The sequence below is a fragment of the Paralichthys olivaceus genome, chromosome 4, assembly GCF_024713975.1.
Source record: "Paralichthys olivaceus isolate ysfri-2021 chromosome 4, ASM2471397v2, whole genome shotgun sequence".
NCBI lineage: Eukaryota > Metazoa > Chordata > Actinopteri > Pleuronectiformes > Paralichthyidae > Paralichthys > Paralichthys olivaceus.
In genome coordinates this window covers 14635879-14662704 of record NC_091096.1, presented here as the reverse complement: position 1 = coordinate 14662704, position 26826 = coordinate 14635879, and the positions used below count along the sequence as shown (strand labels likewise).

The window sequence follows — 26826 nt, the reverse complement described above, 5'->3', positions numbered from 1 at the left end:
CTAAACAAAACAACAATTTGTAATTTTAGATGAAACCTAGGGAAAACATCACTCGAGTTATTTTATATTTAATTCCTGCCAATAGATCCCTTTCACCTAAATCTTACACACTGAACCTTTAAGAAGTGTTAATCAGCGTGTTTTATTGTGGAAGTGTGGACAGGAAGTGATGGCTCTCCTGACTGCGGGTGTTTTGACAGTAGTTGTCCGGCAGCGCTGAGCGCACACGTCGCTGCTCCAGCACATCGCACCACTGCGGTAGGATAGAGAGAGAGAGAGAGAGAGAGAGAGAGAGAAAGAGTGAGAGGTGGACCTGGCAGGCATCGTTCACTTGCTCCTGCGCGACAGAGGCGAGTGCGCGTCTCTTACTCTGCAGACTTCCTCTCACAAGGGGGGGGGGACGATTCACCTGAGAGGACATATACACACACACATATTACGCACACAGCTCCCGGGCCAGACCCTGCAGCGACGCGAGGAGGGAGAACTTTTGGCTTATTTGGCCCCGTAACCTTGGAAGTCAGAGACCTGTTCATCGAGAGAGAGAGGATGGGACCGCTGCTCCTTTCCATCGCCCTGTGTCTGAGCGCCGCTGTCCCGCAGCGTGTGGAAGGTGAGTGGGGAGAAAACAAAAGTGAGAAAAGAAACATTTATCACGACTGGCTCATCGGCGTGGGAGCCTCCTAACACGCACTGATCGATGGCGACCGCTGCGTCCTCTCATATTGGAAGTGAATAGATTGAGCCCACGCTGATCAGAATGTAACGCGCGTCTGTGGAGCGCTTGTGGAATGTGACCGCTCTGTCAGCTTGATGTAGGCTGCGTGCACGACCTCGTTTGTCCATTTGTTTATTTGAAGACACTTGTTTGAGTCTATCAAACACATGACTGAATGCTTGATCCGTGCGTAATTTCGCCAAACTGCAGAGAAATCAGCCCGGAGCGCACATTTGAAGGTAGAAGAGCGCTCTGCTCCTGTGTTTCGTGCGCCCTCACGCTGATAATCCTCAGCTGTTTGCTCCATCTTCTCCCTGATGCTTCCATGGATAACGGAGGAAGCTGTGCGTCCAGTGATATCCTACTGTATATGGCCCCGTTCCATTAAGACAGAACGGAGGAAAGACGCCACTTCCCCCTTTGAGTAACTGAATTATTGGCTTCAGACAGACTATGCTATCAGTAAGAGGAGATATGCATCAGAGCCGCCTGCATTAGTTGCATGGTTATAATAATATTGGCTAGGATGACATAACAAGAGGGTTGATTGTGCATTGCAAGTCTGATTATGTCCACAAACTGTCAGGCTGCTTTCTGTGGAGAGGAGGTTGTTGGAAGCTTTTGCATCCACCTGACCCAGTGAATCAGCATTCAGGCCATCTCACATCCTCCTCTGCCCTTCCCTTTTGTCTGCTGATGGAGATATTTAAGCTTTTTGCCAGCTGTACATATTTTCTCCATGGAACAGTGCCGAACTGTACCTGTGGGGTTTGTGGAAAGAAAGCAGCGTAGCCCTTATGGAAGTGGGTCATGCCATCCTCCCTGTCTCTATTCATTTAGCAACATTCTCGCCTCAGGAGTCACACATGTCAGACAGACCTCAGTCTCTACAGCTGGAGTGTGCCTTGAGCAGAGTTTGTACGGCTCCCTAAGCCTTGCGGTGTCAACTTGGAGTCAGCCGTTGCAAGACATAATACTCCCCGGTAGGCTGGAATAATGAATACACAGGAAAAAACCCAGGGAGCCGTGGTGCTGTGAGTCCACTAGTTTCAAGGCTCAGCGAGTTAAAAATACACCCTGAACCAGCCCCCTCCCCAATTAATCATATCCTATTTAAATTTGTGCTATTGCAATGGGATTTCTGTCCATCTGTTTCCAAACTGAGCCCAGCTGTAACCTCTACCACAGTGAGGAGCCGCTTTGAGGAGGAGATGTAGGGTGTTAACACTGTTTGATCTCTGTGTGATCATGCTTCTAGCCACAATGGTCAAGCTGGCAGCTACTTTAGCAACATTAACAGCATGGTCGGTCTATTCTAAAGATTTCTTAAAAGAGAGAAAAGAAAAAGAGCATCACAGAGTCAGACTGAAAATGGCCCCAAAGCATTCAAAGTCCTTCCTACAAAGAAACAGATGGAAACAATACACGGTGATTTGATTATCTGACGTCTCTTTTAATTCTACAAAAGCTACGTTCTACTTGGCTTTTGTCATTGCTCAAAGGCAGCAGGCGTCTTGAGACAAACACAATCGAGGATGTCACAGGCCGCCTCTGTCCACTGAAACAAATTGATGGGGTAGAAACATTCGCCTTCAGGTAAAACAGACTGCATTGTTCCAAGTCAGTGTGCAATACATCACTTCCTCCGTTTGGTTACTGGTGCTGACTCTCACACATTGTTTGGGACGCTGCCTGTCCGCCTGGACAAAGCACATGACTGCACTCACGGGCCCCCGCTCTATGGAAATGTAAGATTCTTTTGTGCCTGTGCACACAGAGAGAGTTCTAATGGATTTTCATGCATCTTAATTTTAGTCGCTCTTGATTTTAATGGTTGAGTAATTAGAGCCTCTGTGGCAAATGGACAGCCATCTGGAGATAGGATGTGATTGTCTGCTGTTGGTGGATCATGATTTGTCTTAATATTGTGGGTACTGTTCATTTCACAAAGATTCTGCTGGCTTGACACACTTGATGAAGTTTGTCGAATGCAAAGCTGATGTAGAAAGTTTGATTCTGAGAATAGTTCAGGCTTCAGATGGACTCAGTCGTTGGGCTCACAGACTGTAGCTTCTTCCTTCTAGCAGGAATGACATCTGGTTCATTTGGATAAACAATAGACTTGGATGGAAATGAGAGACATTCAAATTTTGGCCAGATGAAACTTAATAGTGTTTTGAATATCATGGCAATAGATAAGATACAGTACAGACCAATTCACAGAAACTTTCCACCAGGCAGCAGTTTGCCACACTATATGAATAATAGGCTATAATTGTCCAAGATAATGAATGTATTGATCACCAGAGAAATAAACTGCAACCTTAGGTTTGTAAACAAATTACTGTCGTAGCACAGTATTATCTAGAGCTCCGAATTGGTTGATGAGCCGAAAGAGAAAATTAATTCAAGCATGAATTAAACAGATATTTAATGGGCATTTTCTGCCTTTGTTTTATTGATATGACAGTGGTCAGTGTGAAATAGGGACAGAGAACAAGAAAGCAATTGGCCGGTTCGGAATCGAACCCACGGACGCAACTTGAGATGGGCCAATTTCGTTTATTGCCTCTTTCACAATTTACTGAGATTTTACAGACAAAAATAAGAATTAAAGCAATAGTATAATGGATAATAATATAAAATATATTGAAAGCAGTAATTTGTTGCAGCCCTTGTTCTGGCCTTTTGGACATAAGTTTGAAAAAAAACAAGAGAATTTGCTTTCTGTACACTTGAGAGAGTTACCTGAATACACTTTTATTTTGAATTAATTACAAACTGTTTTCAAACAGTTGGACATATTAAAGGAAGATGTTCTTGAATGAATCCAGATGATAGCCATCTATCTCAGATCTCATTATGTTCAGCGGTCACAGAAGGTTATGGTTGACGCACAGATGACTTTTAACATGGCTGGCAACCTACCTCCACTGTGCCCTTCATTCTGGTTTTAAATGGCACAGTCTTCAATCAGTGGAGAGAGGTCAGACCCCTGTCAGATCAGTAGACATGATAACCAATGAAATCACTGCAACTCAATGGACGACAACCCACACATACGTCAATGCAAAACACAGGATATCCCAGCACGGGATTCAGTGTTCAAGTCTTCTCCTGCTACTGTGGTGACATGAGCTATAGTCTTTAACTTGTTTTTTATTGTGTGTGTGTGTGTGTGTGTGTTTGTGCTACTTGATCGGGCTATTCATTGTCAGTGCAGATGCTCCTTAATCCCATTAATACTTGAAGGAGAGTTCATTTGTCTGCCATGCTGACAAGTTAATGGATACAGTGCTGTTTGTCTTTGCTTTGGTCAGGCCTCTGTTGTCCTGCCTACATTTCATGCTTGACTTATTGGGAGGGCACGAGAGGGATGGTTATGGAGGTTGCAAGGACACACACTGAGGAAGTGCTTTTCAGCAAACTTAGATATGGCCCTGACGTGAGGATGGACAGCACTGTGGTAAAATAAGTTGTTGGAGCAAACACAATCGTATAAGCCTTCAGACACCAACAAAATAAACGTGTCACTGTTGTTGAAATATGTGTTTGCATCCTTCTAGTCAAAAGCATGTCAATCAACTGAGGTGTTGGTGTTGGCAACATGCTGTGCTTCAGGTCGAGTTCTAGATTTTCAAGGCTTATGAAAACAATATTTTTACACGACTGTGAAAAGGAGCCGTGCTTGAACACATCAAATAGAACACAAGGACTTATCAGCAGTAAAAATAGCCACTTTTCACACAAGGCTCTGGCTGTTGATGCAAAATCCTCAAATCAATGTCTGATTCACAAAACTCTGGAAACCAAAATTGTTAAAGGTCTTTCGTTTACTAAATGCAGCACATTATGATGACTGTGTACACAGATATCTACTTATCATTCTATTATTGCCAGTGTAGAAACAAGAAAAAAGCAGAAAGCGCAAACCCAACTGTTTTGTTTGTAGTGTCAGTTCATGGTGAGTGTACTTCACTTTTTCAGCGACACAACATGCGGCAGCCCATTTGTAGTTTAAATACAAGACCACATGCTGGCTTAAAGTAATCCCACTGGGTCACGATTAATGACTCAACTTTTGGCTTCCACAGAGCGAGCCCACAGTACGTGTGGCAAAAGAGAAAAAAAACAACAAATTCTAATAACTTACTGGATTGCTGACACTCACTAATGTCTTGTCTCAGGTCTATTATAACATATATATACACATATATAATATAATATTATAACATTGTCTTCGCACCGGCAAAAGCCAGTGGCCAGAGACATTATGTTTTTCAGGTTGTCTTTCAGTCCGTCCCATTCTCTTGAGCACAATACCTCATGAACGCCTTGAGGGCATTTCTTCAAATTTGGTACAAATATTCACTTGGACTCAAGGATTAACTGCATGTTTTAAATGATTTTTGTGGTAATGGGTCATAGCTCAAGTCCACGTTGAACTCACAAAGCACAGTTTATGCTTTTTGATGGTTTTATCTTTGGAACGCCTTCAAGGAATAATTTCAAATTTGGCACAAACATTTATTTGGACTCAAGGATTGACTCATTTGAATTTGGTGCTCAAAGGGGAAGGTCACAGTGTCTGCACAAAGTCTGTTTTTCTTGAACATGATATCTTAAGATCAGCTTGAAGGAATGTCTTCACTGCCGATATTGCAAGTTCTCGCAGATCTTGTCTCACGAGAATTCATGACTATCACGAGAATTTGCGATAGCTGCAGTTACTGCGGCAGCAACTAGGAGCAGGATAACAGATGACATTTAGGCTAAAAACATGGTGTAAATGAAACCGTTTCGAGTCTCATTTAAAATGTTTGGGCTTAGGGACACATGGATGACACCACAGGAGCAGTATGGAGGCATTTTACCTTTTTTTCTGTTGTTTTTTTTTAAGTTATGAAGGAGTGATTGCCGTTTACTTAAATTGTATTGGATTTGGCTGCAACCCTGTTCACCACTGAAACCCCAAAAGTGATTTGTGGACTCAAACACCTCCATCGGCATAGTGGTGAGTAGATAATCAGTGAATTTGAATTTTTGGGTGAACTATCCCTTTCAACCACTATGTATGCTCACTGCAAACAAACAGTAAAGAAGGGCCATGTAATTTACTGTGTAATTAATCTCTTTCGTCAACACCTAGCTCTATCAATGAAGAGTGAGTCAGCCTCTTAAGGTATTGCTTAGATGGCTTGTACATATTTGTGTGTGTGTGTGTGTGTGTGTGTGTGTGTGTGTGTGTGTGTGTGTGTGTGTGTGTGTGTGAGGAATTGAGGTGGGAAACAGGAATCAAATATCTCAAGCATCAGGGTGGATCTAGATGCAGAAATTTTACCGAGCCAAGCAGATTCTTGTATTGCGGTGGGAGTGGCTACTGAACACTCTGGACCCACCCATTCTGTTGTGAACCTGTCTGAACTCGTATCAGCCATCATTAGTTAGTTTTGGCTGTGAGTTAATGGACCCACCTTTTCTCACCACATCTATACACTGGATGAATTCTTTTGCATGAAGTGAACGACAGACTGTGATCAGTTTGAGCTTGTTTAAAACGTTGTTGTGAGACCAAAGCTTTAAGAAAACAAGATTAAAGTCTGAGCATGGATGGATGAATGATACATAGACCTTTGGATGTTTGAATCCTTTATCTCTACAAGAAAGCCAGCTCCTGACACATTTTTAGCGATGTAACATCTGGTCTCTGTGAGGATATAAAATCTCTGTTGTTGAGTGTTTGGGTATGTGCCTGTGATTTATATTGTTTTTTTTCCAGTTCTCAAAGCCTCTGTCCTACCACTCTGTGTAATGTTTTCAGTTTTATAGCATTGTCAGGTGTGTGTAGACCACCCAGGCTCAGAATTAGTTTGTAATGCGTGGAGGTTTTGTGGGTATTCTTGTTTTTGAAATAAACCCAAAGCTTGTGTCATTTCTGCTTGTGTTTATTTGGACAGCCATGCTGCAGTTGCTGCCGACTGAAGCTGCTGATTTAGTCAAAATAAGATTGAGGAGTTAAAGCAATGAGCTTTGCTTTGGTCTGATAAACTCTCTCCGCTGGGCTCTGGAACACAACTGAATTTTCAATAAGCCAAATCTACTTAGATGAGATCAGATGGATGCAGGTGGCTTAAGTTCTTACTTCCAACAAGCCTGGAGGAGACGCTGGCTTCTCATTCCCATTCGGAAAACATACTTATATCATGAACCCCATCTCACAGTCTCCTGACCGGAGTTATAGAGGTAAATTGAACCTTTAACCCTCCTTTTCCCTTGCGTTATTTTTCAGTACGTCAATGGTAATCAACGTTATTTATTTCATTCCAAATGTAAGCTGATATCTACTGCCCTGATATCTTCCAAAAAACCTACTTAAGACCTACTTACCTACATTTGTATTACTTTTGCAATTTCTGTTACAACAGGCTCAATGAACAAGTATACATACACACAAAGAAAAACATGTATACTACTTTATCTATTCAATGCACCATATTCACATTCATATATGTTCAATAAAAGATATTCATATTTACAGCACAATACAGTGTGAAGCACTTTTTATAAACAAATTAATGGATTCAGTCAACAGAGACACTGGAGTGCTTTTATTTTGAAACGGGTACAGGAAGTGACAGTAATTTAACAGATAAACATATTAACTGTGGTGAAAGATCATTTTTCCTGTTTATTCTGCTATGAACCCTGTGCGATGTTTATCTGTCGGATATGTCGAATACATATTGGCAACACTTCCTGTGCCTGTTTCAAAATAAAAGCATTCCAACCTTTCTGTTGACCCAATCCATTCATTTGTTTTCACAAGGCCTTGATTGTTATTGCAAGATCGAAAGATGTTTGGCTTCATACCGTAGTGTCCTGTCATTTAGTTGAGTACATTGCTCTCTCCACCCATTTTTCGCTCTGATTCCCTCTTTCATTTTCCTCTCTAGACACACAGTAATAGACACAGGCCCTCATTGGAGGATTTGTTCGTGCATTTCATCTCATTCCCAGACTCATCACTTCTGTAGTTTACAGCGTTTCGACGTATATTTGATTAAGTCAATACCTGTTCTGCCGTGTGCTTTACTTTGATTGAAATGTATGCACAGGCCTATGGGTTTTTGTGTTAAAAGCTCAGAGAGATAACCCAGAAATGTCATCACACAAAGTCTAGGCAGCGATTCTGGCTGTTTTGCACAGCGTGGTTGTGCAGCCATGCTTCACTCATTTGCCAAAAATTTGAAAACAGCTTCCCCTTTTTCATCATGTCAGCCCAGCCTGCTTTTTACGTTAAATTGTGCTGAATGCCAACAAGGGGGTGTTTGGTGAGTGATTGTTTGAGTGCAAGAAGGAATAAATCAGTTAAATGATGGAGTGAAAAAAGGATATTCATATGCTTTTAGATATCACAAATCTGCACATGCTCAATTTCAACTGAAAGCCTCAAGTTTCAATCCAAATGAGCAAACTGTTCTGGAACATTTCCAAGTACTTTTCAGAAGGGTCATTTGAGGTAATGGCATGAAGTATGTGCTTTCCATTGAGAACTGAAGTGCAATTTTTTAAAAGTGGAATGTCATGAGTCCAGATGTTTTAGATTACCCTTGGGGTGTGTAACTAAAGAGAGAATGAAAATCCCCTTTAATATGAAGATCAGTAGCAGGCAACCGCTGACCTCTATACTTCAAAGTAAAGCTCATTTCAAAAACTAAAATGGATCATCACCTCGATCGTGTAATCATGGTCCATTGTCACTTACATAAAGGACATGAGTTGTAAGTAGGGTACCGTTCACATTCGAACCAATACAGTTCCGGTACCCATCAGTGCTTTTTTCTGTAATTCACTCTCACTGTGTAACAAATGTCTGACCAGGGTTTTTCTTACAGTGACTACTTATAGTCATCACGTTTGTCCTGGTCTAATTTCATCACTTTAAGCGGTTGCTTATAAAATAAGTGTGTAGCTTGTGAATTATAGAAGAACAGAGAGGAGCAGTAAATTACTGACGGATGAAAAACTTTTTTACTGTCCATACACAGACCCAAATGAACACTGTAAGTGAACATAGTGGAGCTGTGCATGGTTCCCTGGGTCTGTGCCCGGCGCCATGCATGGCTCCCTGGATGTCTGTGCCATTGACTCGCATTGTTCCGACTGTGTGATCTGATCAGAAATGAGCTGGGTTTGATCACGTGCCAGAGATGAGTCACATTGTCTCTCTCTCTCTCTTTCTCTTTCTCTCTCTCTCTCTCTCTACTCTTCTCTAAATTATTATTTTTAGGTGCATAAGGGCAATCACAGACTGACAGAAGCCAGTTCAAATTGGAGTATGTGCAATGTTCATTTGAGGCTGAGGCCACGACAGTAGTGACGAAGCAGCCTTTATTATGTCGTTTCATGTGTGCACGGAAAAACAGGGAGTGACACAGATTGCTGGTCTTTTTTGACTTGGTGAAGGAATATAATTTTAACTTGAGGAGTGATGTAGTTTAGACATGAGCAGAATTCAGCTTGTGTTATTCCACCTTTTTTAGTTAATTAATAAAACCAAGGACAAACTGATTGTTGTGGAAGACAATTGTTGAATATGGCACTGTCTGTTTAAAAGAATAGAATGTCAAATTGATCTTGAAAAAACTACCTGATCCTGATGTTTAACTAAATGAAATGAAAATCTGTTTTGAAGTATCCTCTCCATGGACAGTGAAGCGAGAAACATTATGATGGCAGCATGGAGCAACAAGTTAGATTTCTCATGTTATTAAATATTTTGTTGCATACAGTGCTTTGACATGGGGAGAAAGTCCATTAGCCTGTGCAGAGGTATTCTCTCTAGTTTATCATTGATTCTAACATTTGACCAAATAAAAATGTATTTCAGTTTTAACATGATAAGTGAAATCACAGGATGTATAAAGGAATGCTCATAATGTGTTATTGGCTGTACCATATGGAGGCACACTTGCCCATTTGACATTTACTCTAACATGAAGTTGAATAGTATTCATGAACCGCTCGACTGTATAGACCTCGCTCACTTTGTGTTGTTTCCTTGCTCTACTTCAAAAATAGCTCCATTAATATCTTTGACCCTGTTGAACTTGGCCCTCTTTTTTTTTGCTTTTAAACCAGGTAGTCTGACAATATGGTGTCTCTATTATTCACCACCGTTTGAGGTGTATGAAATATTTACCAGCGTGATCTCTCTAACCCGTCTCAGCTGTTGTAGGTAGGTGTGCTCCACTGCATACGCAGGCAAAGTCGTATTGAAAGTGCATCTTAGAAAACAGCGATCGTAAATCTTGTGTATCTGGTGTCGAAGCGGCAAAGGATGTGACCATTTAAATTAGCAGTTGAAGAAGTTCAGTGTATTTTTAAGCAGCTTCAGTGCAATAAAGAGGAATCTTTGTGGGATATATCACTCCCTACCACACACACCCACACACACAAGGTTATAATTATAACACATCGAACCATGGCTGCTGCAACTGGGTGATTTGGTTTAATGTCATGTTTAAAACTACTGGACGATTGTGTCCTCGCTGTGTGTTTTATAGCTGTGCTATATTGTGTAGCATGTATTTATTCAGCAGATATATGCTTTTGATTGTGTTTTATTCTGTCATTCAGTCAAACATCTGTTCTTCATTTCCAATCGAATAGATTATTTCCATTCTCCAGGCAAACTTTGCTTCTACAGCCGAAATTAACTGAGTGCTGATAATAACTGACACAAAACAAGCAATGTATAATGGAGACGTTCAGTAATCCCCAGTGATTGTACCTTATCACTGATGAAGCTACTGTTCACTAAGCCTTGTCTTGCTCAGCACCAAGGCTCTTTCAGTAAGTAACGGCTGCTACATGAAATCCACTGACTAAGAGGTAAGCAAGATGCAGAAATTCAATTTGTCAAGGCCTGCCCTTTTCACTATACACAATGCTGTGCTTAAGCCAGCGGGTGTGAAGCCAGTAGACACAGTGTGGACCAAGGATCAGAAAATGTTTTGTAACAACTTATCTGTGTTCTCCTAACATGTATTTGCAATAATGCTAATACTAGAGAAATGCCACATGCATCTCAGTGTAACATTTGTCTCAGTTTAGATTGTAAGTAAATCAAAACAAAGAGAAGTGGCATGTGAAAGTACTGTTATAGACTTAAGAGGCGGTCCAGTGTTTTTGAGCTTTTATGTAAAACCAGTGTTATTTGCAGTGGCAATGCAGTTATCTGCAACAAAGCTGTGATGTGCACATTTAAAGCTACAATATGTACATTCTGTACTTAAAGTTAGTGGTAGTATTAGACTCGAGAGCTAACTTTGCCATTCTTGAGCTCCCGACCCTGACTTTCGTGCTTTCTGAGTGGTTAGAATGGTAAAGTTTACTCAAAAACTCTAGAAGAGATTATGCACTCCTCAGGGTTCCTAGAAAATAATAAGAAAATGTTAAATCTCCTAGAGAATCTGATGTTTTCCCATTACAGCATTCTCCTATTTTCTTTTAGCTGTGACTATACAAGATCTGCCAGCTTCCAAAATTTGAAAACATGGCATAGAGAAAGAGTTATGTTCAGGACCACATACATAAATAGTAGTTTTTAGATGAGTGAATTAGTTTAAAAACTGATTCCAAACAAAAAACGAGATGATAAATATTGATCTTCAGACATGCTGGTAGGCAGATTTTGACACATTTTCTCCTTTTACCGGTCTTTATGCTAAGCTAATTAGCTGCTAGCTCCACTAACTTTACATATTGAACAAACAGATATGAGAGTGGTATTAATTGATCATTTATAGCTATGGAAGAAATTGAACAAGCATATTGTCCACATATGTTTCCCTCAATGTAATGATCAAGGAAGTAAAACGCGGAAGATTTCCTCTCAATGCTTTTTCTCTCGATTCATCAAACCTGTGTTGGGTTCTTTGAGGCTCTCATTGTCTCTCTGTCTCTTTCACACCCTCACAAAGGCTTGAAAAAAAGACTAAACATTTGAATTTTCTGTACTAGTGAATCCTTTGTGAATTTTGAATCAGGATCGCTCAGTCACAGAGTGCATTTGTGTGGCATAATTTCCCTTTCATCCAAAATGCCACATGGAAAACATTGTGACAACAAGAGAGCTAATGAGGTAAACATTTAACGAACAGGGTCACAGAGATTTCTTCATGTGCTACTGAATATGCATTAATCCTGTGAATTAGTGACACAGTTTTGACTAAAATGCATTTTTCTCTCACCCATTTTCTTCCTCGCCTATTAATGTGCAGTGGCACTTTCCTTCAGAGACACCTTGCTCTTCAGCGGTTACAGTGAAGATTCAGATGAGCTGTGAGCTCCGCTTCTTTATACATGTTTGATGAATCTCTTTGTCCGACTTCAGGGATACAAGCATGAATGTAGGAAATCTTGTCTGGGAAAAAAAAGGTACAAAAGATGGGAGGTACCCAAGTTTGTAATGAGGCTAGCAAGGCTCTTCTGGCTCCCGAGCAAAGTAGGGCATCTGTAATGAGCGTGCAGAGAGGCGTGTGTGTGTGTGTGTGTTCAGGAGGAGGGGGCCACGGAACGGAGATAGAGGTTTGTTGTGATATTGACTGAGCTGCCCAGTGGGTGTTTGGACATTTTTTGAACATGCATCATTTTAGATAAAAAAATCTATGATTTGTTGAACACTAATGAGATGTTAGGGTAATATATATATATATTATAAAGATACCATAATTATATACATTGCTAAATATTTACTATAGAATTCAAGAAACTCCACTGCAATCACTTGCTAAAATGACATTATTCCCTAATATTGCAAATCCAGTAAAAATACTAAACCAAATGAGCTTTGCTGGCTCTTACTAATCAAGAACCTGAAACAAGATGTTTATTTATTAAAATAATTAACACCATCCATCTCATGGCCTTGATCTTAGACTTCTCTCACTGTTCTCTGCTTTACAACAGCTAGGTTTAAGACGCTGTTTATTTTGCTACTTGTATTTTTTTATTCATTTAAAGTTAGGAGTGACTTGAGCATCTGATCATATCATTTATTTCTGGCTTTAACAGAGGCTTAATTAGTACATGAGATGTGTATGAATAAAACAAATATTAATTTCAATTTCTATATCCTATATTTTGGATTTTGGGATAAACTTTGTCAGTTATTGATTTTACTACATCTGTCCCTCTGTCATTTCTTCTAGCATGTGGAGTCATTTGTCATTTTATTATTCCAGTCACAGTTTAAAAGCTCCCTTCACATGCATAAGCAGCAACATAAACAGCATAATAACCAGCATCAATTATTTCTTGCTATAGGCCTGTAGGGATCATAAACCTCAAAGAAATACTGTCCAAGAGGTTAGTGGTTACCTGCCGAGGCCGTCATGTACAATCAGTGCTTTTAAAATGTGAGACCAACTAAGTATAGTTAAAGGTTATCTAACTTATGTCTCAACTTGGTGTTGTTGTCTGAGACTTGGACGATAGTACATTGTATGGAGCCTGCAGTGTAACGGCAGGTTGCTCGGGTACCTTGTTTGTGTGTTGGATCCATATAGTTGGATCAAAACCAAAAGGCTCTTGATCAAGGCTGTGAAGAATTGACCGTGTACTGTTTATACTCGGTGGTGCTAATACAACTTATGATGTTTTTGATTTATAGTGGCATCATTTTAATCACCTTTATATGAATTAAATTAAGCCTTGAAATCAGTTTTTATGATATGTGCATCTAAAATGCCACCACAGTTTGGAACCACAGCACATTTTGATTCCATATGACTATGCGATTCATCCTGTACATGGGTAATAGATTCACCACAGAAAAGCCAGAGTCCTCTGTCCCTGGTTCTTGCAAAATCCTGTGAACCCTCCAGGCTATGGGTTGAGTGCATTATCGCTGCCCCTGGCCCAAGATGAGGAGCGTTATTGATCTTATCCTCAGACAAAAGCCCTCTGCGCACCTCTGCAGGGCTTAGAGTTGGTTGAGGCAGGATGCACAGTAATGAGAGCAATAGAGGGCCGAATGGGGGACCAGCTTGTTACTAACAAGGATGGAGACCTTTACACATAAAGAAAATAAATACTTTTTTTTTTTTTCTTTAACCCCTCCCTTATAGCCACTGCTCCTTTTTTTGTTACTTTCTGAGTACAGTTTAGGTCTTCACCACACCGTGCACTCTAGCCTTGACGGTCTTATCTGAAATGTAGAAGTCCTGTGGGAATATATCTCAACAGAGACTGTCTGAAAAGTAAATTTAGTTTACTTGCAGCATGAAGTCAGAGGAGCAGTGAAGGTGGGCTTAAACGATTAAAATCCTTTCCTGGAGACCCAGACCTAAGAGGGTAGAATACCTCTGGCTGGGAAGAAAGATCCCTCTCCTTTGAGTGCTCTGGGCTAGAGGCTTTTGTGGCAACAAAAGTTGTTTTTATGACAAGGACTCAAAAGAGAGGACTCTGTGTGTGTGCGCCTTTGAGGTGAAGATTACATTGGGTGAAGCCTCCAACCTCACAGTGACCAACGCTCAACCCCAACACACTGATTATGGGTGCTGATTCTGGGCCATGGCAGCTGTAGGTTTTTGGTCAAGCTTGCTCGGAGCTTACATCATATTTCATGGCTGTGAGAGTAATCAAGATGAGACAAAATAAGCTTTATTTTCCACATACCCTACATTTCCAGTGTTTTTGCTAAGCCTACTGCCTCCTAACTCATAGTCGTGCCTGACTTAAACCCCCCTGCATCTCTTTTTAAGAGCTTTACATACTCGGCAGGGTAGATGAAATTGGTTGATTTACCGAGCTGATATCACAGCTTCTTTCATTTTGAATTCTGGTCACTGGTCCCTCAAAGATCAGCACTGTGGAAAGGGTTTGCAATTATTCAGATTCGGCTCAAATTTGCATGTCAAAGTTGACCAAAATGTGTCTCTCCACAAAAGCTTATGAAGAAATATTCATCTGCAATGAGCAAAATGACTGATTGCTGTGAATTCCACAGCAATTAAATGACTTCAGTTTAAAATTTCCGTTGTTAAACACTGCACTGAACTGTTTGAAATAAGAAAATCACTGCTTGGACGTCTCAAAACACTAATATTCTGCCTCAGCTCCAGTGCTTCTTCTTCTTCTTCTTCTTCTTCTTCTTCTTCTTCTTCTTCAGTTAGGCTTGCTGCATCAGCTCCACCCACTGTAGAATCTATTTAGCTCATTGAGAGGGGGACGTTTTAAGCAGTGCCCTCAGCAATTGACTGACTTCATAGCAGCACCTGAGGTTTCTTTCATCTTCAAATGTCCCTACAAAATACCTTGATCTCTTCTCCCTGGACCAGGTCCTGCACAAAGCTTTCTCAGGCTAGGGAGCCATCAGGTTGTCTGTTATCTCCACCCACTTCATCTGTCTCACATGCTTTTCAAATCTATCTTCCGTCTCTCCCTCTCTGGCGTCTTTTAATTCCAGTCCACATTCCTTTATGCTCGTTTTCATTGTTCTATCTGCCCTACCTTTTTGAAGCTGTTTCTTAACATTTGACTCTGTATGTGTCTGGCTCACCAGGACCACTGTCTGTCTTCCTACTCCTCCACGGATGTTTAGCATTTTCAGCCCTCTCTAAACATCGTTTCTCTCTTCTCGCTTTCACCTCCCAGAGGCCAAAGCGAGCTTATTCCCTCTAGCTATTACATCCAATTAGGAGGAGTGAGAGTTCCGCCCCTCCTCCCATTTCTGCACTAACAATGTGGAATACAGTGGAATGAGTCAGGGTTTTCTCTTCTCTTCTTTGATGTCAACAAATTACACTTCATACGCGCACTTGGCAAGGAAACAAAGATCTAGTTTACTCTTTCAAGTTTGGATTCTGTGTCTTTTGGTGAACAACAAGATACACAATGGAAGAAGTTATCACTTGAAGTGGATGGATGCCTTCTTTTCATTTCAGCTATTCTCTTATATGCATATGCACAGCCTTTGTAATGTATATTTGTAGTGGTCACAGCTTAACTCTCTTTATAAAGAATATTTACCAGCTTTACCATGAACATATCTGCTGTTCTGATGGGTATAATGTCAGTAATCTATATCTTCTTGATTTTTTCTCTTTCCACTGAACATGTGAATGAACCCAGTTTACGCATGAACAATGTTTTTCAGAGGCCCTTCACTTGAATATAAAGCAGGGCTGCATATTGTTTGAGTATCCACGATGATCTTTAAAGTTCTCTTTCCTTTGCAAAATCCATGGCCTATGCAAAACCTTTACATACGGTTTTCTTTCCACTGAAATATCTTTTGTATACCTACACGCTCTGTGCTGTGTGCATCAACCTAACCTGACGTGGCTCTATTGTTTCAGCGTGGCACTATTCTCATTATCATTGGCTGTTCGTGTTGTCGGTCAAAACATGGATGGAATAATTTCTATCGGCCATGTCTTATATTTCTCTTATTGTTATTGTTATAAATCATTTTATCACCCAGCCCTAATCATGTTTACATGTGCTAAAGTGTTCCAGTTTTAAATTTGACCCAGTAGTGAAAAATGAAAATCCTCAGTATGTCAGTGGAACATTTATATAGCTTGTTTTTTTCTAAGACAGTAGGAGTTAACCTTTTGAGTTCCCTCTCAGATAATTGAAGTAAACTGTGGTTTATGACCCAAAAGAGGCAGAAAATTACCATAACATTTCTCTGCTTGTGCTACCTAATGGGGTCAGTGTGCTGTGAGCACTCAGGAGCTTATTTGCTTTTATTTGCTGGTCAGACAATCGGGTAGAATTTGAAGGTAATGATGAGCATTTTCTTTCCGCTGTGAAGTGTACTATTACAATTATGATGGTTTTCTTCTTGGGACCTTTGCTTGTGCGTTTCCTCTTCCTTCCCTTCTGTCTTCTGTACCTTCTGGATTTTTCTTCTTTTTCACTCTCTTGTATTAAACTGCGTGGCATTAATCATTTGAATGCAAGGATACATTATTCCTCAATCCCCAGTTATAGATTTCGGTTGTCCGTCCGTCTGTACCTTAGACCATCTCATTCTTGTGAATTTCTTTAAATGTGGTACAAAGGTTTAGTTCAATTCACAGATGAACTGATTAGAATTTGGTTTAAAAGGTCAAGATGAGTTTGACTTTACAAAAAAAACAATGTAATATCTCAGAAATGCCTTGAGGAAGATTGGCACAGCTATTCACCTCGACTAACAGATTAATTTTTGGGTGGTCAAAGGTCAATGTCATGGTGGCTTCACAATACACAATTTGTCCTCTTGAACACAGTATCTCAAGTCTGCCTTGAGGGAATTTGTCATTAAAACTCAAGGATTCATTAATTCGATTTCAGTGGTCAAAGGTCAAAGGTCACAGTGACCTCATATGAATCTGGAAAACATGTATTAACTTTACTGGTTGGTGGAGGCATAAAACCACAGGTGGCAGTTCTAGTTCAATATTCATATTGTGTTGTGATAGATTTTGAATTTGTTGCAGTAATTGTCTTTTTACTATTTCTGTGGTTTTCTTTACTTTCTTTGTTCAGACACATAAAACAATTTATCCAATGCAGCGAGTTGTAGCACATTCTTTGTAGCGTCAGACTCACCCAGATCACCCTGTTGATATTTATATACCATTTTGTATAAACTACAGCTGTGTGGGTTACAAGGTAATTATTCTGCTTAGTAGAACATGGAGCAAAAAATCGGGATGCAGAAAAATGCTTTTGAAAAGAGCATCCTCCATGGCGCCGCCATGCAAATCAGCCTCTCTGCCAAGGCATCTGGTCGCTGCTCATTAAACAGAGCAACAACCGTCATTCAGTTTGGAATTATTTCTGCAAGAATAGTAACAGTAATTAATATTCTGTAAATGAATAGTTCTCTTATCGGACTGGATGGAATGCAACATGTCTGAGTTTTCTACCCATTGCTAGAGGAATTGAACAAATCTCTAAATGTGTGCACGACGTCACTTACCAGCATCAGAGATCACATTTTATTGGCACTTGTTGTATTCTTCAGGTAACCTTCTGTTGGGTATTTACAATCAATAATGGCCATAGCACTATTGAGAACATATGTTATTTGCTGACACTTGGTTAGGAGCAGACTTTAAAAAACATATTGACTGTGTGTCGAAAACACACACACACACATATCTCGGATATGTCTGCAGTCTGTATTGACCACATTACAAAAACACTTTTGTGAAGACAGTCTGAGACAATTGGTTTTTCTTTATGTTATGCTTGGAATAGCAATACGATGCTCTTGTGAATATTCCCCCAACAAACAATCGCACAGTCTGTGATGTTATGGATTTTACACAGTTTTATGGTTTCCCTCATTTGAATCTGGCACACATGAGAAAAGAAGATTGTTTCAGCCCAGCTCAATCAGTTGTGTTGTGTGAGAGAACAATACATCACAAAGGTTATCACAAAGGTTATGATATCTGAATATTGAATATACCCCTTTTACATTTGTATTTAAGGGGAATTGGCACATGCCAACAAATACAAACAAAAAGACATGTTATTAGTAGAGAAAACATATATCATTGTCATTTCGGTCAGTATATATATATATATATATATTGTATATATTGTATTAGGGGAAATTAATTTTGCGGAAAAGAAAAACACATTTTTCTTGCTTGTTTTATTTACCAAATGCCTAAAGACAATTTAATATAGAAGGATTTGATATTATTCAACATTTCCTCCTGTATAAGACACATTATTAGGCATACTCTCCTACACTCTGCAGCCATTATTAATATTTAATAAACTGATATCTGGATTTTGAGCCACAACGTACACTACTGTTTTATAGAACAGCACATATATTCCCATATTCCCATTATAAACTTGTTTTGGCAGTGTTTTCACTGCTACTTTAGGAAATAAAGTCAAATATATAATATTACGATATTAACCATATGTTGTTTGCAGTAGCTAGTAGCCAGCAGAATTGCAGTAAGATGTTTCTTTTTCTTATTATACAGCTAGGACTTTGACCTGCTCAGTTCCCGTACTGACAAAAAAGTAAAATGAGGATTGATGGTATTAGCTCACACAGAGAGACAGTGTTTACCACTGCACTTGATACAAAGTGGTATGCTACTGCACTTCCTTGTCATTAGTTGGAAGAACATCAACAATGCCTCCCTAATTATTGTTGGTATTTTGTTTGTGAGTCATTTCACAGTTAGCCACCCACTCCACAGCAAGATGATTTAATGTTAATAAGCGCCGCTGTGATGGAGTGCACACTTTTAAGGGTGATATTATGTGGGAGATAGATGTGTAGAGAGCATCTGCTGGAGGTTGGAGAGTGAGTGTGTCTGAGTGTGTCTGAGCATGCCTGTGTGTGTGCTGTGTGGGTCGCGGGCACAAGTAAATGTGATATCTGTTGTGCTACTGCAGCACATGTACACACTTAATCCACATTTACATTGAAGCAGTTCAAAGTTGTATCTGTTGTCTTTCAAAAAGAACAAACAAACAATGTTTTCCCTCGACCGAAAATTCTGACCATGAAATATTTGGCAGTCAAGTTTTTTAATGACAGCTCTTACCTAAAATTACCATTTCAACTTGTCTGTTACAGTTCATATCGTTCTTTTTCTGCAGCTGCCTGGCATGTCGACAGTGATAGTTAATGCCTCTCATTTATGGCTGAAAACACATGGAACATTTTAAGCGTGTGACTTGAATGACAGTAATTGTAGTAAGTGTAGTCCTGTGTTAAATTAAACCTCTTGTGATAATTTCTCTGGTTGTATATTTTTTCAAACTACTTTACTCTGATAAAAAAGGGCTCATAACTCTTGGTGCCAAATGCTGGAGATAAGCATGAACACTCAGACCAAAAGAAGTTTCACTGCTTGAGATTCATAACAAGAGACACTTGACAGACGTAAACCGGATTTGTCAGCCCCTGCGAGTGGTGTCTGTGCTGCCAGCATTAGCAGTGACAGCCAACTGTCACTCTAAATGCTACAATGCTAAATGGGAATATGATCCATTACCCAGATTGTTTCAGATTTTGTCGTGGGGCTGACTGGCTGTGAAGGTAAGAGCCATGATATCAGAGTGAGCTTTATTTTATTGGTGTTCAGCTAATAATGGTGGATGTTCTGTTATTAAAGCCAAACTTATCACAAATAATCCATACAAAGAAGTTCACTGCAGCTTACTTTCATTTGCTGGTCACAATATTAAATCAACAATTTAAATTTGAAATGATTTTACCACTCATAGAGAAAAGGGTCAATTCAAAGGTCCAAGTCAAAGTGATTAAAAGACATTTATTTCTTAAAATTCATATTTTTTCAATATAAGCCACATATACACAGACATTATAAAATAACTGTATTCTTCAGAGTTCACACCACTTATTACATCACTGCTCTTCAGTTATAGTGGTATTTTAAGCAGGTCACGAGAAAAAAAAAGTTCTCATCCAAACCTTTTGCATCTGACGTTGAGAGAAAAGTTTTTTTGTTGTCTACATTTACGTCCGAAAAAAATAATTTGTAAATCATTTATTCGTACATCATTTGCTTTGACACATAGCTGTCAAGAGTTTCAGTGCGGCTGAGTTGTTACTTGTTAAAATTAATCATTCTCACAGTAAAAAGAGAAACCGAACAAAACCACACCCTTTATTGTGAAAATCTCAAGCTTTTCTCACATATACGAAAATTGTCCAATTCCATTTCGAGATGTTTGTCAGTTTGTGAAAGTGTGATCACATGGTTATCACCCCACTTCAAGTGTCCCACTTTCCCCTCGGCACTTCAAACAAATCTACCACATCTTACATCAGCTCTATAAATCTCCAAATCGTGGATGATGAACTAACAGAATCTACTCGCTCGGTCTTAGAAGGCCACATTGTATGTATGTGTGTCAGGTATGTATCAAGGGCAGGACTTCTAATTTGCTAATTTGTCTGAAATTCCAGTTCAAGTTTGCACTAAATTGAACATGATTGGCTGAGGAAATCAGTTCTTGATCACTGGCTATGATCCGTGCCCTGCTGATCAGCCGTAACTAAGTGGAAATGTTCCTGTTGAGGCAGATTTCACTGCTAACCCTGCACTCCTCAGTGCAACATCTTGAATAGCCATCCCTCATAGTAGACTGTGTGGTAAAAATAACTACTACAGTGTTTAGCTCTGCAGGATATGATACTGTGGCTGGATTTTGAGGCTAACCTCAGGTATTGATGACTTGTTTCCCCAGTATTCACACTGAGCCAGTCACAGATGATATAAACTGCAGCCTGATGATTACTATGTTTGTTGGATGAGGAAAATCCATTGCAGGTCTTTGTCGCCTTGTGTCTCAGGAACAACAGCACTGAAGATGCAGTGTTATTAAACACTATTGTGACTATTTCTTTCACTCCTGTGACACGCCACCTAACACATTTTCACCAACTTGCTGTAGCAGAACTATGACAAGTTAGATGACTAGATGACTTAGCTGACCTATACCCATTGGTATACATTTTATCTTATTATAGGAATGGGTTGTTAAATGTTCCCTCTGCGTTTGCGCCTCTCGTCCACACGCAAACTGCATTTTAATTCACTAAAACAGGGATTTTTACAAACTCCTTGCCATGTAAAGATTTTTAAAACCTTGTGTCTCTGAATCTGTGTATTTGGGAAACAATGACGTCATGAGCGGGCACCAGAAACAACAATAGTACCTATATACCAGTTTACCTACGTTAATAGTTAGAACTGCTAGGTCTAATTATGTTATGCAGCTGAGTGTTACTGAACTACACTACCAACATTCACTGGTATCATTGCCCAATATTATTTGGACCACAGCGTTCTTCTCTTGTATTTAACTGATCGTTGCTGTAGACTCTATCACCACCTATTGACGCGGCATGCTTGTTTGAGCTTTTGCGGTTGCTTCTTTTGTCTGGACAGTGATATTTTGTAAAATTAAGGTTTTGTGGACAGACTTTTTTTCAGAGATTATCCCTTGATAATGTAGACAAAACAACAATCAATCAACAAACCTGTCATGCCTCAATATACAGTATGTTTCAATATATGCATATATATTCTCCTCCCTGTGCATGATCATGTGTGCACACGTGTGTGTACTCTAGGTGTGTGTTTTGTACTTGTTTTACCTGCACACTGGCTCCTCTATCTCTGCCGAACACCTTTCGGTCATATCAGTCCTGTGCTGGACAGGTTGGCTGGTTCCCATTTAGATTATGGATGGTTATTACTGTCTCCTGGCTGTCAGTCAGATTAAACCAATATGTCCCAGGATGGAGGCTTATCGTGCAACAGAGAGGACCTTCTCCTTTGAAGGAGGAGGGGCAATTTGAATAAGTCATCTCCACAACCTTCCACGTTTTACACATTTATTAGCGCCGTCACAAGATGTAGCCGCTTGTAGAGTGTTTGTTGTACAAATTGGAGGAATATGTGATGTAATGTTTGTTTCTGTGTGTGTAAAGAACTTGAAATAACATAATATATCATTAAGATTGACTATATATACCTGTCTATCTTAATAACATTAGGAAAATAACTATACAATATTGTTGCTGTATGATAAACCCTAGAAAACATGCACAGGTTTTAGTTTTTAGTAATTCCTTGATGTCAGTGTTTATGTCATCCTATTATTTTCCTCTGAGACACAGTCTGAAAAAGGCCACACATGAGTATTAAATCACAATTTTTTCATTATAGATCAGTTTATAGTCCCACTGCTGGAGAAAACACACTGGTTTAGCTTTGATGACGACTTTTATGGGGAGAGAAATGTTCAGATCTGTTAGATTTGCAGGATTTTATGAACAGCACGTTTTACTGCTCAAAGGAAGAAATTAGGCCACACATGTTCATGCGGTCATTTTCTTTCATTGCTGACTGTATGTATGCCAGTACAGTAGTCTCTTTTTATCTGGCTTTGTAATTTCGACCAGTTAAATTTCAATCTGTGACCAAGATAAAGGAGTTGTTGGTTAATCTGTCCGTTGTTTATTTGTTTTTATCCTTCTGTTCTCTCTGCAGCATAGTTACATATTGTGTTCTTATGTCTTTGTGTATTTGTAGCAGTGACTCCAGCAGCAAAGTGAGACGGATAAGAACAAAACCAGCCTGTGAAGCCATTTATTGATCCACTGATACAGAAAATATCATGTCTGAAGAGTAAAGAAAAAATGCTAAATGAAAACCAAAACCTTAACTGCAATCAAACTTCATACTACACGACAACGAAAAGGTCACATTTCAGTGTTTTAACCATGTGACTACACATGGCTGCTATTTGGTTAAGATCCGGATGAGGTTTGGCAACTGAAACTATTTAGATATGGTGAGAAAACCTGTCATGGTTTAGAGAAACCAGTGTTGCCTGTCAGAACGAGATGGTCCATGAACTGTGCTCATATGTCAAAGTCACATACCTCGTTAGCCCGACCATCCATCCCGACTCTCCCTTCAACAGTTTTTATTCTAAAAATATCACATAATCTCTGCTTTTACTTCTTTGAGGTAATAGTAAATACTCTCATGACTGCAGAAGGTCATTTGTCAGGAAATCATAAGCATCAGTAATATAATTGAAAGTAATATTGCTTAGTATAAAACAATTCATAATCATTATTGTTATAATATGATTTAAATAAAATTTCCCCTCTGCTGTTGTTGTAATGACGTTGGTCTCTAACACTATTTGATTTGCCTCTCATGCTGGACATGCATGAATGTGAGATTAAAGGGGAATTCTGGTATTGTTCAACCTGGGCCTTATGTTCATATGTGTGACAATCCTGGAATTCAGCTTTAAGCCAGTTTTGTCTACCACGAGGAGAATTTCTCGGCCTAGTATATTGCATCTAACACTCAGTATATTTCATGCAGTCATATGATTCACCATTTCAACACTTGAATAAGCAAAAACAAAACAAACTTCCTTTCATCCTCTACCTTCTCAGCATGTGTATTTATGTGTGGGTGTGAATCTTTGTCAGCCTTCGGAGGCACATGTTTTTTTTTCTGTCTTTCCCTGTTTTATCTTTTGTGAGTGTGTAATTGTGTGTATACACTGCAGACAGCATGTGTCTGTGGGATTCCATGTGTGTGTCTTGACCCCTTATGGCTAGAGAGGAGAGAGAGAGATAGAAAGTGGCAGAAAGAAAGAAAACCAAGCTAAGTGAAGCGTGGAATGTGCTTGGTTTTGGGATTACATTGGCCCGTGTGCATGGGAAAACACAAAGCCGAGCCTCTGCTGCCAAACAGATTAGAGGTTGGGGAAGTGCAAGACTTTGGCTCCTTGTGACTTCACCTAAAGCTTCCGCTCACATTTAATGCAGAGTTTGGCGCTTTCATTTTTTGTCTGTTTATCACAAAAGTGTCCGTAAAAAACATTTTTCTCTCAGTTTGCAGCTGCGAAAATATGAGTAAGAATGAGAAAATATGGAGTGGAGTTTAAAGTTTTGTCTTAAGTTTGACTTGCTGTGTTTTGAGAGTGTAAGAGTGCTGTACTTTTGTTTTAGATAAACTGATTACAGTCCAACCCTACCTATAGAAATAAGGTACTGCCTTAAATACATTGGTAATAAAAAAGTTTTTACCCCTCAGAGAGCACTTTGTGTGGTGATTTTATTTGTCTAGGTTGTAAAGGGGAGAAAAATCTGCACAGTGCATGTTTCCTGTGTAAAGATTGGAAATGAGACTTGATTGGTTGTCTGTGATGGGTTTGGTTGCATTTGCAGCTGCATGAAATGTTGGCATCCATAACTGTCTCCCAGTCTGCTTCATGATCTATGTATCATTAACGCTCTCCATATGCTAATACATAATCAGTATTCAGTGTCATAGATGAAAACATGTACATGACATTCAATCATACTTAAATTAAGTGAGCATGCTCAGTAGTAGGCTGCATCATTAGGCTGTTGAGAAATGACATGCATGTTAAATATGAGGCAGCAAGTCCCAATATGTCCAGGCTTTGTTTGTCCATCCATCCATCTATCTGTCCATATGTTCGTCCATCAATCATTCCACCAATCATTCCATCTGTCCATTCATCTGTCTGTCTATCCATCCATCCCTCCCTCCCTATTCTAATGGATCTGGTTCATGCCCCAATTCCGTCCTAACCCTGTGCATCTAATGGCCTTAGCCGCTCTAACTGGGTCCAGCTTTCGGGCACATTTTTTTCAAGTAATTCCACATGCGATAATGGAGATAGAGGGTTGCGGTAATGGCGATGGACAGGCCAAATCTCAGTCACGGAGCTCAACTGGGGCTCGGAAAGCCAAGGATGCAGAAAGCGAGATCATGTATGCCACAGGGGCCGGTTCAGAATGATGAACACACATTAGTCAGAGGCCACCGACCAGGACGTAGCGTAGTGGCAACGTATGAATGGGAGATGGGCTCCCACACAGTGGCAGGTTTCGTTTTTTATGGCGGGGGTGTTGCTGTTTCTGTCGGCAGGATATTGCACCCTACAGGTAGCAGGTGCATCTGGCTTCACATGCTGCACGCTCGCACCCTTAACATGCACACATGGTGGTGCACAGCACAGTTAATAATGTCGTCGAATCAGCAGTGTTGTGTGCAGCTGCAGCACTGAACATACACTGACCCATTGTTGAGATAAAACTAATATATTTTTTCTCTCTCTCTCCCCCCCTCCTCCTCCTCCTCCTCCTCCTCCTCCTCCTCCTCCCACCTTTTTTTCTGATCTGTGTCTCAACAGCAGCAGATGGTGAGGAACCAACTTCAGCAGGTGGGACGTTTTTCATGCTTGGTAACGTGATTCCCCCTCATTTCAGTATGTCTGTTGTGGGTGCATGTACATTAGAGAGAAAGAGAGAGAGAGAGGGAGAAAGATCTTTTCGGTTGCTACAGCCTCGTCCTTTCTTCATCACTACAGACTCTTAATTCCTGCATTGACTCACTGTGCCTGGTCAGCAGCACTCATGATTACATCATTTGATAGTTCATTTCACAAGGCAGCCCTTCTTTAACCCCCTCTAATAGCGCGACTCCAGAGAAATACCTCGTCTTTTTCCTCTGGTACAGACTTTTGAGATTGTTTTCTGAACTTCACAGTCAGTCCAGTGAAATGATTGCTTTTGCTTGATTGCTTTTCGTCGCGACATTTCCTGCGTATCTGAGTATTTAGCATCATTTCTACGGCTGCTTTTGAAAATGACGCCCAGTGTATGCAGCACTGACTAGTAATGCGTTATTGTAAGAGTAGAATTAATCAACAGCAATTTCTGCATCTCAGAACGTCTCCGTCTTTCATCCAGAGCACAATGCACCATCACCTAAAATGTATATCCATCTGAATGTGAAGTGAATCCAGTCCCTGAAGAGTGCATTGAGTGTGTTTTGTTCTGCTCTGATATGCATATAATTGGCAGGGAAGTAAAGAACTGTGAATTATCATTCAGAAACTCCTTTTCAAAATCATATTGTTGAAGACGATATTCAACATCCAGAAGTCCTGCTCCCCATTACTGAAAAAAACAAATGTAACAAGAGTTCTATTACAAAAGCAAGACCACCGAGGACAACAGTAAACAAGAACCTGATTTATCTTCATCACTGCTGTAATTAAAATGTCACTTCACATCTTTGGGGAGTACCACAGCTGAATACAAACTTTCCACTTCTTAGTGAATCCTCAGCGTCTAATTGTCTTTGTCTTTGCGTCTTGTATTAATATTAATCTCCATTGGATTGTTTCAGATCATATGGGTTAAAACAAGACCGATTTATGTAGATAAGATGTAATGCCCCGGAAATCACAGCAGTTTGTTGTTGTAATGCTAAACATAATATAATCTCAGGCTCTGATCACTAACAGAAAATAGAAACAACGTATTTGTGCATAGACAGGAGAAGGCTACATACACAATGGGACTATACAGTTCTGACTAAAGCAGCTGCAATTTAACAGAAATTGTTTTAACAATTGAAAATGCAAACTTAACTTTCAAATGTCCACTTGTTCAAAGTCAAAAGTGTCAATTAAATTTTTACTGTCTGATTTATTAAATTTCATACAATGGACAAACAATTGAGCTG

The 26826-nt window shown here is 39.8% G+C and overlaps 1 protein-coding gene across 4 annotated transcripts in view; it reads left to right on the top strand.

Annotated features, from left to right (window-relative positions):
• The first annotated feature begins 345 nt into the window (after nt 1–345).
• Nucleotides 346–26826, top strand: part of edil3a (EGF-like repeats and discoidin I-like domains 3a) — a 104634-nt gene continuing 78153 nt past the window's right edge. Inside the window, exons 1-2 of one of the 4 annotated variants that reach the window (XM_020100824.2) lie at nt 346–613; nt 25487–25516. In XM_020100824.2, the coding sequence (XP_019956383.1) occupies nt 550–613; nt 25487–25516 (94 nt within the window). In that variant the 5' untranslated portion in view covers nt 346–549. Of the gene's footprint in view, nt 614–25486; nt 25538–26826 lie in introns of all 4 variants that reach the window. The other 3 variants (XM_020100825.2, XM_069523883.1, XM_069523882.1) reach the window with 3 other exon arrangements.